General features: G+C 37.7%; 1 protein-coding gene across 1 annotated transcript in view; it reads left to right on the forward strand.

Annotated features, from left to right (window-relative positions):
• Positions 1-11,172, forward strand: part of spryd3 (SPRY domain containing 3) — a 42,726-nt gene extending 31,554 nt beyond the window's left edge. The window contains exons 8-11 of the mRNA XM_079588077.1: positions 2,115-2,172; positions 7,541-7,660; positions 7,805-7,938; positions 8,977-11,172. Coding sequence (XP_079444203.1) covers positions 2,115-2,172; positions 7,541-7,660; positions 7,805-7,938; positions 8,977-9,111 — 447 coding nt within the window. The 3' untranslated portion in view covers positions 9,112-11,172. The remainder of the gene's footprint in view (positions 1-2,114; positions 2,173-7,540; positions 7,661-7,804; positions 7,939-8,976) is intronic.
• Positions 11,173-11,208: the final 36 nt, after the last annotated feature.

Consider the following 11,208-nt stretch of genomic DNA (forward strand, 5'->3'; position numbering starts at 1 on the left):
TCCTCAGGGGGCCAAAACACTATATGCATGAATAGCTCCTCTTCTCAAACAGGAGTATGTGGTATATAATTTCATTTGACAGATTTAAAAAAAACTGTTATGTGGGTCGCTGGGGCGAGCGAGGTGATTGATGGCTTGTGTGCTTTGCGTGGCATGTTGAAGTGTCTGTTTGCTTGTGTGTTTATACATGGTACTTGATACAGAGCACAGATGTAATCGTACGAATACACGGAATGCACTATCATTTTTCACCTTGTCAGGGAGCAGATGCAAACTCAATTGAAATTAAGTAATGTTTGCAAACAGTTTACTTTCTCATGTGTTGTTCCAGAGAGCGCCACTCGATTGTCTCTACATGTTTAGATCTGTTTGTCAGATTCGCCTAAGGTATCATCATCATCCTCGCGCGCTCTGTTGCACAACTTCATCGCACTGGAGCCGATGTAGCGCTTCACAACACTAGTGGGGTGGAAAGCGACCAAGGGATGTTAAACGCGTCACCTTATTGTGGCTCTCCTTTAAATCATCTGTCCGTTTCGGGTCCGAGCTTAGATCGCGAATAAATCAGTTTCAAGTCCCCCTGGTCTATGTTTACTCCTCTTCCTTATTAGATAAACAGATTAAAAGATCTCGACTTGAACCATAACACAACCCTCTATCAGCCTTAACCAAAACAGATCCCCATGTAATCCTCTTGACCAGATTACAGAAATGCCAGCACACAGAGACAGTAAACACATTCATAATGTTACTAAATATTTCTTTTAAAAATATTTCTTTTGAATTTACTAATGTTGAAAGAAAACCGATCATGGTTCCCACAAAAATATTAAGAAGCCCAACTGACAAATTTCTACATGTGCATTTTTAACCTTTTAAGTTATATAAATTAATTTTAATGTATTATAGTCAAACATGAATTAACATTAGCATAGGTGGATTAATTCTGCAAAATATTGTTTATTCATGAAATGGAAGTTGCGATAGTGTTTTTTTCCTTTCTTTGACGCATATTCGAATGAAATGGCTTCTCGAACAAGATTTTTTTTTAGGGCGGGGCTTGGATGGTTTGATGGTTTTGATTTTGCTATTGCTGAATCTCAGTTATTTTAATTAAAGATTACAAGGTCACATAAATAAAATAAATAAATAATGATATGCACGGATAAATCATATATAATTAATACTGCAATATTACATAAAAAAAAAAAAAAATTGTCAATTTTAATTTCATTGTGACTAGGGCTGTGAAACGATTAATCGCGATTAATCGCATCCAAGATAAAAGTTTGTTTACATATTATATATGTGTGTACAGTGTATAATTATTTTGTATATAAATACACACACATGCATGTATATATTTAAAAAAAAAATTATTTGTATATAAAATATTTCTATTTATATATAATATAAATTATATAAAAATATATATGCAGTATATACATGCAAATATTTCTCAAAATATATACATGCATGTGTGTGTATTTATATATACAAAATAATTATACACAGTACACACAAATATATTATGTAAACACAGACTTTTATTTTGGATACGATTAATCGTTTCACAGCCCTAATTGTGACTAACAATTTGGATCTTTTGAAGATTATAAGGTGTATTATGAATGCATTAAAAATGCTTTTTAGAGTGCATTACATATACAGGCTTCAAGGGAATTGTTGCTACAATTTTTTTTATGTAAATGGGCTTTAATAATCTCTTCAAATGACAACAGAGAACGTAAAATATCTTTCCATGTTAATTGCATCTCAGATCTTATCAAAATATTGGCTGCTCCTCGTGTTTGTGTTGGCATGGTGTATCTGTATATATATATATATATATATATATATATAAAAAACATAACCTTTGCTGCTGTGACTGCAATTCTTAAACCTAAAACAATGAGCTGTGATGCTGTGATCGTTTTCTGGCTATAGAACTCAATTCTCTCTCCACCACATTAATATGAAAGTGTTGAGTGAGATTGTTGAAAGTGAAAGTATCGCAAGTTTGTGTTTGCAGTAAATCCATCATTGGAATCTATAAAACCAGACTGTTGTCTAACTATGAGAATTTGTGTGTTATTCTTCCTCTCTTTTGTCAGGATTACCCAAAGAACAGGCATCCGGGCTGGAGTCGAGGTTCTGTCGCATATCACGCAGGTGAGTTGTTGATCATTTTTAAAGATCTGGTCGTTACAACAGTCAGTATGTTTACATGCATAGTTATTTTCGAGCTACAGTATTTTTTTCATCTGTCTAAATGCATAACACAATATATAATCAAATAGTTTGAAGGATTGAATGCATTTAGCGCTTCACCTTTTTCGTCACATACACACTATTGGTGTGTTCAAGACCTTGAAATTTCGGATTTACGAGATGAGTTCAAGTCACTTGGTTGGAGCAAGATGGCAATGTACTACCTTTTCTACAAGAAAATTCAGCAAGATTTTTAAAGAATGCACATAAGCTACTAATTTATGAACAGCATCATAATTGTACAGTACTTTTGCATTTTTACATTAAACTTAGCTAGCTTTATTAATTTAATTAATTTCAACAAATTTACTATCAATACAGATGCTGCACATCTGTATAAAAACATAGTCATCCAGATTGAAATGTTGACTACAAACACAGGTTTTTCAGATTTTCCATATCGGTGTTGTTTACGATAATAATTGTATTTCCGACTCTTTGCAGCCTTTTGCCACTGCCTGTAACGTTCTGGATCCTTCACTAAACGTTTAATCTTTGTATTCTTGCACCTGTGAACAATACAGGTTGACACGATTATGACAAAGTTTGCTACTGGGTATTTCCTACTAAAGCAAGGCGATCTTTGACTGTGGTAAACATATCCATGGCAGACTGGTGGGAGTGGCAACATAACCAGTGCATTATGGGTGTTAGAAGTTTTCCTTACTTTTTGGCAAGGTAGCACTAGTCACGTGGCACCGATTGAAAAAAAAAAAATCTGCTTTTCTACCGCTTAGGCAGCCAAGTTTTATTGAAAACCCATTTTGCCAGTTTAAAGTACCCATTTAAAGAAATGAAACCATCTGAACGTTGCTATTATTGCAGCAATCACATTCTGTAGATCTGTTAGCCCGACATCGCAAAAATTGCATTGCCATGATTTAATTCAGATTAGGACATATATAAAAAAAAAAAAAAGAGACATATATCTGTTTTAGTCCGAAAAAATCAGAAATTAATCTTTCATGTAATGTAGAAGTAGTAAGAAGTCCCACATAAAGTTTTTTTATACACCCATCCAGATCCTGTTTACATAAAGTTTGTTTTGTTTTCTCCGTTTTGTCATCTCTGGTTGTATTCCTATCACAGGTTACGCATGGATTACCCAGAATTCCTGCAGGTGGTGACTTTTTTTTTAAAGCTTTATTATTTGGCTCCTCTTCTCTTTTCAAGCCTACACATCTATGGGCACCATCTCTACAGTGTGTGGAGGACCTGGATGATGATAAGAGGAGTGTAGAGATGAGATCAGTGTGTTGATTAGAAGAAAATCCTCTTGAAAATGGCGTGAGGATAAATAGCCCTATCTCACCCCATAGGTCCCATCTTTCAAAACAGCTCAAAGGAAGTCGATATCGGATTAGATTTGCCTCTCAATGTAAAGATGGGAATCTTTATACTCAACCCCTTCATGCCTTCATGCCACTCCACATAACAGATTAGTCACTGAGTATCATCCTGAATGAAACTGTGCTTCTGTGGTGACTCAGAGCCTATTGTTTAAGGGTGAGGGATTTTGCCCGTAAGCCAGATAAACAGTGACGGTTCAGATTTTTTGATATATGTATATAATGTAATGTGGCAACGTTACTTCCTTTAGTGTGTTATTTGGGTTGTAGGTGCAACAATAGAGATGCTATAAAAATGCACTCATTAGTCTTATTTGATAGACTAGACATTGATAGATCTGTTCTTGTGACTTTAAGTACTTCACAACTCTCAATTTGACATTAAGATACCATTGGATATAGTTTTTTATGTATGCATTTATTTATTTATAACAACCGATATTCAATATTTATTTATCCCGAAGCCGAATACTGTGTTCGGGAAGGAAATGGCGCGTTCTACGGAGGAACAGGGTGATGGGAAAAAATATGAGATGGGAAGAAAAATTATATTTCAATGATTTCGCGTTTTCTCGCAATTATATAGTTGGGTATATTGTATATAATTTGCGGGTATCAGGGAGCCACTATCAATATGCGGGTAATTGAAATTACTTTTGAATGTACGCTTGCGTTTTACTTTCACTTTCAAATTCGCGTTCACACATACTGTGTATAGGGAGCGTCAGTACTGACCACACATTTTTCAAGATAAGATATTTCTCAATGGCACTCAGGATCTGCTGCACATTAAATCCTCTGACAGCATCCTGTCAGTCATCTCTCCTTACTGTCTTCACGTGATAAGTGACATCTGATGTACTGTAATGTAACTGACTACCGCAGCAAGCCTAACCATGTCTCTTTAGGGGCTTCGTAAAGTGCGTCACTCATTTTCCGTGCCTTTCCAAATTCACAGTGAGGCTTAGAGCACATCCCTATTTGCATCTAATGCTTACTTAATCTTTAATAACTCTAATATTATAAAAACATTGTTAAATATAATATTTAGCAAATCTCAAAATAAATATACAGTTTCATAGCACATTGTAATGTGATGATGCCTAAATTCGTTCAATTCAATTAGTTTAAAATATTAAATTAATTTTACATTGGGATATATGTAAATATATGTATATATACATACTTTTATATTTAAATATGCATACATGTATAGCTATGTGTGCTTTTTTGACAAATTGTTGAATTACATTTTTTGTATTAATTTTATATATTAATTTATAGATCTTAAAATATAAATATGTATGTATGGTTCTGTTAGATAAAAATATATAAAACCTGAAATACAAATATAATATTTTATATCAAAATAACTGTGTGTGTATGTATGTGTATATATATATATATTATTATAATTTTAAAGCGTTTTTCTTAGCATTAGTATCCTCCAGTGTATTAGTATTATCCAGTGTATTTTTCTTAGCATTAGTATCCTCTTTATTGGTTGACCATAACATGACAAATTATTCTATCGATCCAAATTTTCATAACGGTGCATCCCTAGTGATGGAAGTTTGTTTATTTGCTAGTGAATTCACCCAGGCCTTGTGTTCTTCTCGACTGTGAAGTGTGAAGAATTCAGCCATATCATCACTCGCATCAGGGCGATGCAGTTTGTCAAGCCCTCTTGTCAGCTTTTGCGGAGCTGCATTTATGGGGCATATCTTTTCTGCGCCTCATTGCGGCACCCGCTGATGGAGGTCTGGCATTGCCACAGAAGCGGGTCAGATTAGGGGGGCATGACTCATTGTCCTGCCCTGATCTATAAGAAGCCCACATCTATGACTCATAATCCAGTTAGTCATCACGTAGAGACGCGTTACGGCCACTGATATGTCGCTCTGAGGGTCAGTGTCCTCACGCGCATCATAGCCAAGGACAGAGGGGCCATTATAATCCCATTTGGATTGAGAAATGAAGTCGGAAGTCGTGTGATACGTTTTTTTGGGGGAGTTTGAGCCAATTTTATGGCGTATACGATCTGTATTCATCTGCTGACCGTGCCAAGTGGGTCAAAATAGTTGGCAGAATCGCTTTACCCCAAATCTCTATTTTCAGGTTTGTTCAGTTCACGTTTGGTAATGCAATAGGGTACGTGACCTTTCCCCGTTTAGGTTGCTTTAAAATGTTGACGACATGAACAAGCAAATAGTTTTTCCTCTCTAAGCCCCCAGGCTCGTAAAGCTGCCTTCTTGTTTGCGGAAGCAAGTCTACATTCCCGGTCTTTTCCAGAGAACAGCTCTGACATTCGAGGAAAGCCCTTTCTGCACTCCGGTGTAGCGTTTCCTGCCAGAGAGCCCGAAAGCTCAGGCTTGGTGAGAGCGCGTGCCCAAGCCCCCGTCTATTTTTAGTCGCCTTCCTCTCTCACAGTGGTCGTGGTGTTTGCGGAGCGTGGTGTTGGGACCGAGGCCCACATGGGAATCATAATGATGCGGTGTTTTCATCTCCCTCCGCGTGTTCAGATAGGGATTGTTTAAACAGTATCCTGAGCTGGGAACGGGTCCCATGACAACTCGACAAATATTTACCAGCCACACACTGCAATACGTTTTTTTTTTTTTTTTTGTCTGCAGGCTACCTTTCCGTGTTTTTCTTTCACTTGCTCGTGATTGTTGTTGTCTCTTTGTTTTGTTATCTTCTTATATAAGGAGAACTTCGGCTTAGGAGAAAGAAACGTACAGAGGCATGAAAGCACATCTCCTTTCATCCTGTCAGTTTCTGGATGAAGAGTATAAGTCTTCTCTGGATCATTAAGAGCAAATGTGTGAGGAATGCAGCATTAGTGCTTGTTTATTCAGGTTGACTTCGGGTCTTCACTGTGCTCTGATGCCAAGCACTAACTTTAGCATCGCTTCTTCTTTATGTCCTAAAATTCATTCAGATGATGAGTTGTTACCTCCGTTGTTGACTATAAATGAATCGCCCAAAAAAGAGGCTTTAGAAAGATAATCAGATGAGATACAGAAACAAATATTATGAAATACGAGCTCAAGCACTTATTTTACCTGCAGTGATACTGTCCAACAGCGACACCAGCAGATGATGTTCCTGGTGGAGGCGGGACTCAAATTAATAGGGCACCTTTGGACCTGTGACTCATGACATCTGTGTTTACAATGGATTTGTTGATTTAATGGTCTGAAAAGATATATATATTTAACTATTTCTATGTATATACACATGCATACTACTATTCATACTACCGTTCAAAAGTTTGAGGTCGGTATGATTTTTTTCATTCTTGAAAGAAGTCTCTTATGCTCACCAAAACAGTAACAACTGTATTATTGTGAAATATTATTACAATATAATATAACTGCTTTCTATTTAGATATATTTTAAAATGTAATTTTTTCCTGTGATGCAAAGCTGAATTTTCAGCATCATTACTCCAGTCTTCAGTGTCACATGATCCTTCAGAAATCATTCTAATATGATGATTTGCTGCTTAAGAAACATTTCCTATTATTATCAGTGTTGAAAACAGTTTGCTGTGTAGTACTTTTGCGGAAACGGTGATATATTTTTCTCAGGATTCATTGAAAAATAAGAAGTTCAAAAGAACAGCATTTATGTGACTAATAGAAATCTTGTGTAACATTCTAAATGTCTAGTATGACTTTTTTTTTTACTGAACACAAACTTTTGACCAGTAGTGTAAATATGCACAATATAATATAAATATATAGTCCAGTTCCTGTACTTCACTTTAGAGCTTTTTTCTCCAAATATTCACAGAGTTAATTACCAGGATATTTATATTATATTTATATTTAATTTGCATATCAGATTTGATGCAAGGTCATGGTTTACTAATGAAAGGAGCCGCATTTGAACTGTCCATCTTATCTGCTCCATAGATGATGGGAAGATCTTCCATGGAAGTGGAGTCGGTGACCAGTTTGGCCCTCGCTGTTTCGAAGGGGACATCATGGGCTGTGGAATTATGTTTCCTCGCGACTACGTGCTGGACTATGAAGGTGAGAACACACGTGTGGTGCTCAATAAAGGAGATGAGAAGAAATGTCCTATTTTGCTCATACTACTGCCAAATTGCCAATACATACTTGGATCCATTTAGCATGCTTGTCAAGTTTTTCCAGCTCAACGTGTTTCTCTGTTAGATGAAATTGACGACTGGGATGCCACTGATGTACGACCAAAGCAGGGGCGTGTCGAAAACTTACTGTATTTGAATGATGAAGATGAGGAAGAGGGAGATGACCCAGAACAAGAACACGAGGGCCGGAAGGTTATGGTGAGTATTTTATTTATATATATATATATATGTGTGCTCATGTGGTCGAATGCGTTCGAACAGCCACAAAAGACTGTCTACTCTCCGCCTACTGGCCTAACATGTAACATTATAGGAAGTGCGCTAGTCAGACGGGGTTTAAACTTTATCAGCTGAAGACTCAAGTTTGGTTTGAAGATGAAAAACGTACCAAGCTCAATGTTCTCTCACCATTCCTGATTTCTAACACACACTCACAGTGTTCGGCTGGTCTTGTGGCTGTCAGAGCAGAAACTAAAGCTGATGCTCTCCGTATATTTTTCTGTCATCTCCGGGCGCATTCATATGTAAATTGCGCAAGCTTATTTTGTCCTTTAGATCGAAAGATCTGAAAGAGCCCATACATTTCCCTGGTCATAGACACTCCCCTTGAAGAAATCAGGACTGAAGTGGTTGAAAATGGACAAAAGAGACGGATCAAAACACCAGGTGTAAACGGGAATGTGTCTCCCTCGTCTACTTGTGATCCGATCGACCAAAACACATCTTAAATCAAGGGCCAAGGTCTCCCAGTGGGACGCTACACAATCTTGACCGCTAGGTGCCAAAAATTGCACTGCACGACTCTGTAATCACACAGTTTCCGGCCCTCGTCTGGTCAGTTTTCATCCCACCGGGTGAGGCTTGCTTCCATACTTGTGCAAGATTATGGATGACCTCGCTGTCAAGCTCTCTCACGAGAGCTGTCTTGTGAGGGTACAGGATATCCCAGATGTGGTCAAGACGAATTAGCTCGCAGATATTTCAGTCACTCGTCTGGAAAGGCTTATTGGAAATAAAAGAACACAGTATACCCTCGGTGCTCAAAAAACAGATGTTTGCAAAGTGTTTTCTTGTGCTCATCTCGTGTCCTGAAGCAGCCAGAGTTTTGGCTCTAGTGTGTATCAGGACTGTCTGATACCCTGTCTCAGCCCTGTACCTCTGGAAATGCTGACTCACTCTCTTCCCTCTCCAGCTGTGGAAATGCTGACTCACTGTCGCCCCTCTGTGCTCATCTAGGTGTTCTTCACCCGGAACGGCAAGATAATCGGCAGGAGGGAGGTGGTGGTCCCGGTCGGAGGGTTCTACCCCACTATCGGGATGCTCAGCAGCGGGGAAAAGGTGAAGGTGGACCTCCATCCACTCAGTGGATGATAATAAACCAGGACCGTCGCACATCAGCCAGACTCACCCAAAAACTTATGCTGAGATTTCTGTTATTTCTTTATCTCTGAAGGCACTTCAAAAAAGTCTAACCCATCTAACACGTTCCCTCCAGTGCATGTCTCACTGAGAACATATCTGCAGCGTTCACCTCGGCTTAAAAACGGTTTACTGTGAAACCACAAATGTTTAATATTAGTCCTCAAAAGAACCGTTTAAATGGTGACTGAAATAATATTGTACCGAAGATACATGTAGTTTATTAAAAATGCATAGAAAAATATCGAATTATATATTTTTAATGTACTTGTACATATGTAAATGTATGTATTGGCTGCTACACAAACATTTATTTTGCTAAATCAATCATGAATATTAATAATCAGACGGACACCCATGTATTGGCAGTTAAAGGGGGTTAATAATTATGAATTATAATATTGTTCAAATAACTTCACAGTTTTCCACAAGTACTCCCTTTCACAAATGACTGGTGATGAAAGCATATTATGGTGGTTTTTTTATTTTCTTATTGTGATTTGTCTGAATGTCATATTTAATCAAGTGCCATTTTTTGCTGTATTTTCTGTCTGAAATGTGCTCGCCGGTAAATAGCATGAATTGCTAATTGCGATGTCAGCGGAGGCGAGTTGTATTGTCTCCGGTTGTAGATCTTACACACTGACATCGGGAAACGCCATACAGCATCTCCAGACCAGAGAGCGGGAGACAACACACCTCATCAGCGACTTTTTGTTCATTCGTCTATGAATGCATCTTTACAAATCAATTGAAGTTCATTTAGCCTTTATTCTGTAAATGTAGAATTTTACTTTAGTTTGTGGACCTTTTATCAGATATTTCAGGGCGGGCGACACTTTGGAGTCGGGTCTAAAACAATGGAGCTGTTTATTCAGGCATTGTCCACTGTAATGTGAACTTGTCTGGTTCACAAATGCCTCAAGCACTTTAAAGATGCCTCAACTTAAGCTGATAGTCGGATGTGCGAGCGGCCATGATGCTGCCCTCCAGACTTTATGCATTTTGCACACCTCACTGTTGCAATAATGCGCTTCCTCTTCTGTTCTGATACATATCACTTATGGAACAAAAAGCTTTCATATTACATACGTTGCCAAATTCAATATCTAATTGTGTCCCTTTCAGTATGGATTTCCCTTCTTGTTTTATATACCGGTAAATGGAATCTTTCAGTGATATTAAACTTTTCTCTATATTGCCCTAATTTAGGTGCCTCGGTTTCTTAAGTTGCATCCTACAATTTACTAGCCGAATGTCAAGACATTGGTTATGTTTGCTTAGGGTAGTGTATACTGTTGATTAGGTGATTGTTCATTGGCTGCTGGAAATGGAAGGTCGAGATGAGCGCATTGCATTATGGGACACAGCACCCAGTGCAGTGTGCACGTTGTGCCATTTTTAGGGGTGTTCTATGCATAACTGTTAATGCTATGCACAGTATACAATATACTGCAGAAATGGAAATATGCTATTCTGAATATAGCCATAATCATATTTGACACGCATTGGTTTTCAAAGGACATCATTGAATGATTATCAGTGGTTTATAATCCTGCATGATTATCATAGACTATTCGGCAACATTTGTTTTCTGTGAGAATCATGAGGTTGTTAATGAAAAAAAAAAATCTCTTTAGAGAGAGGAATGGAAATCACAGTCAACTGAAGCTCTTCCATTTAGTGATGAAATGAATATTCCAGATGAGATCATTTAACATAAAGAATTGCTTGTGTTCCAGACATAAATTGACAGCACAGGGAAGCCAAAACCAAATACCTCTATCAGTTAAGCTTCTTCAAAAAGCCAAGCGGTTGTCCTCTCCAAGATCATCTGAATTCTTCGACTGGAATGTGGTCGCTTGGCGCATAAATGGGCGGTGATCGTCTCGGGTTCACACGGTCTTCCTAAATGGAGATTTGCGTTGAAGGTGTTGATGTGTTGTTTTACTTGTAGCATGCACTCTTTTGCTAATGTGTATATAATAAAGAAATCGTTATTTCCACACAAACTGTACTCGGGTTGCAGTGAAATTCCTTTTTATACAT

Source organism: Phoxinus phoxinus, assembly GCF_949152265.1.
Source record: "Phoxinus phoxinus genome assembly, chromosome: 18".
Classification (NCBI taxonomy): domain Eukaryota; kingdom Metazoa; phylum Chordata; class Actinopteri; order Cypriniformes; family Leuciscidae; genus Phoxinus; species Phoxinus phoxinus.